This window comes from Nothoprocta perdicaria, unplaced genomic scaffold, assembly GCF_003342845.1.
Source record: "Nothoprocta perdicaria isolate Ctin4 unplaced genomic scaffold, notPer1 scaffold_872, whole genome shotgun sequence".
Classification (NCBI taxonomy): Eukaryota; Metazoa; Chordata; class Aves; order Tinamiformes; family Tinamidae; genus Nothoprocta; species Nothoprocta perdicaria.
Genome location: NW_020456168.1, coordinates 6,626 through 8,079, shown reverse-complemented (window position 1 = coordinate 8,079; position 1,454 = coordinate 6,626). Strand labels below are relative to the sequence as shown.

The following is a 1,454-nucleotide window of genomic DNA, read 5'->3' as shown; positions in this document are numbered from 1 at the left end:
ATGACATCCTGGTGTCCCCATGACCAACCCAATGACATCTTGGTGTCCCCATGCCCAACTTCATGGCATCCTAGTGTCCCCATGACCAACCTCATGACACCTTGACACCCCAATGACCACCCCAATGACATCTTGGTGTCCCCATGACCAACCCAATGACATCCTGGTGTCCCCACGACCAACCCAATGATATTTTGGGGTCCCCATGTCCAACTTCATGACATCCTGGTCTTCCCATGTCCAACCCAATGGCATCCTGGTGTGCCCATGACCAACCCAATGATATTTTGAGGTCCCCATGACCACCCCAATGACATCTTGGTGTCCCCATGACCAACCCAATGACATCCTGGTGTCCCCATGACCAACCTCATGACACCTTGACACCCCAATGACCAACCCAATGACATCCTGGTGTCCCCATGCCCAACTTCATGGCATCCTGGTRTCCCYATGTTCAAGTTCATGACATCTTGACACCCCAATGACCAACCCAATGACATCCTGGTGTCCCCACGACCAACCCAATGATATTTTGGTGTCCCCATGTCCAACCCAACGACACCCTGGTGTCCCCATGCCCAACTTGACGCCATTTTGGAGTCCCCACGCCCAACCCCACGCCATTTTGGAGTCCCCCCCGCCCAACCGCACGCCGTCCCGCTGTCCGCAGGCCTGTTCCAGAAGGCCATCGCGCAGAGCGGCACGGCCATCTCCAGCTGGGCCGTCAACTACCAGCCGCTCAAGTACGCGCGGCTGCTGGCGGCCAAGCTGGGCTGTGAGCGGGCGGACACGGGCGCCGCCGTCGAGTGCCTGCGGCGCCAGCCCTTCCGCGCCCTGGTGGACCAGGACGTGCAGCCGGCGCGCTACCACGTGGCCTTCGGGCCGGTGGTGGACGGCGACGTGGTGCCCGACGCGCCCGAGATCCTCATGCAGCAGGGCGAGTTCCTCAACTACGACATCCTCATGGGCGTCAACCAGGGCGAGGGCCTCAAGTTCGTGGAGGAGTCGCTGGAGAGCGAGGACGGCGTGTCCGCCTCCTACTTCGACTTCACCGTCTCCAACTTCGTGGACAACCTCTACGGCTACCCCGAGGGCAAGGACGTGCTGCGGGAGACCATCAAGTTCATGTACACGGACTGGGCGGACCGCGACAACGGCGAGACGCGCCGCAAGACGCTGCTGGCGCTCTTCACCGACCACCAATGGGTGGCGCCGGCGGTGGCCACGGCCAAGCTGCACGCCGACTACCAGTCGCCCGTCTACTTCTACACGTTCTACCACCGGTGCCCGGCGGAGGGGCGGCCCGAGTGGGCGGAGGCGGCGCACGGCGACGAGATCCCCTACGTGTTCGGGGTGCCGCTGGCGGGCGCCAGCGACCTCTTCCCCTGCAACTTCTCCAAGAGCGACGTGCTGCTCAGCGCCGTCGTCATGACCTACTGGACCAACTTCGC

At 62.2% G+C, this 1,454-nt stretch overlaps 1 protein-coding gene across 1 annotated transcript in view; it reads left to right on the top strand.

Moving 5' to 3' along the window:
- Nucleotides 1-673: 673 nt before the first annotated feature.
- LOC112958505 (neuroligin-2-like) overlaps nucleotides 674-1,454 on the top strand; it is a gene marked incomplete at its 5' end in the record, with an annotated part of 3,688 nt that continues 2,907 nt past the window's right edge. Inside the window, one exon of the mRNA XM_026052348.1 lies at nucleotides 674-1,452. Within this exon, the coding sequence (XP_025908133.1) occupies nucleotides 674-1,452 (779 nt within the window). The remainder of the gene's footprint in view (nucleotides 1,453-1,454) is intronic.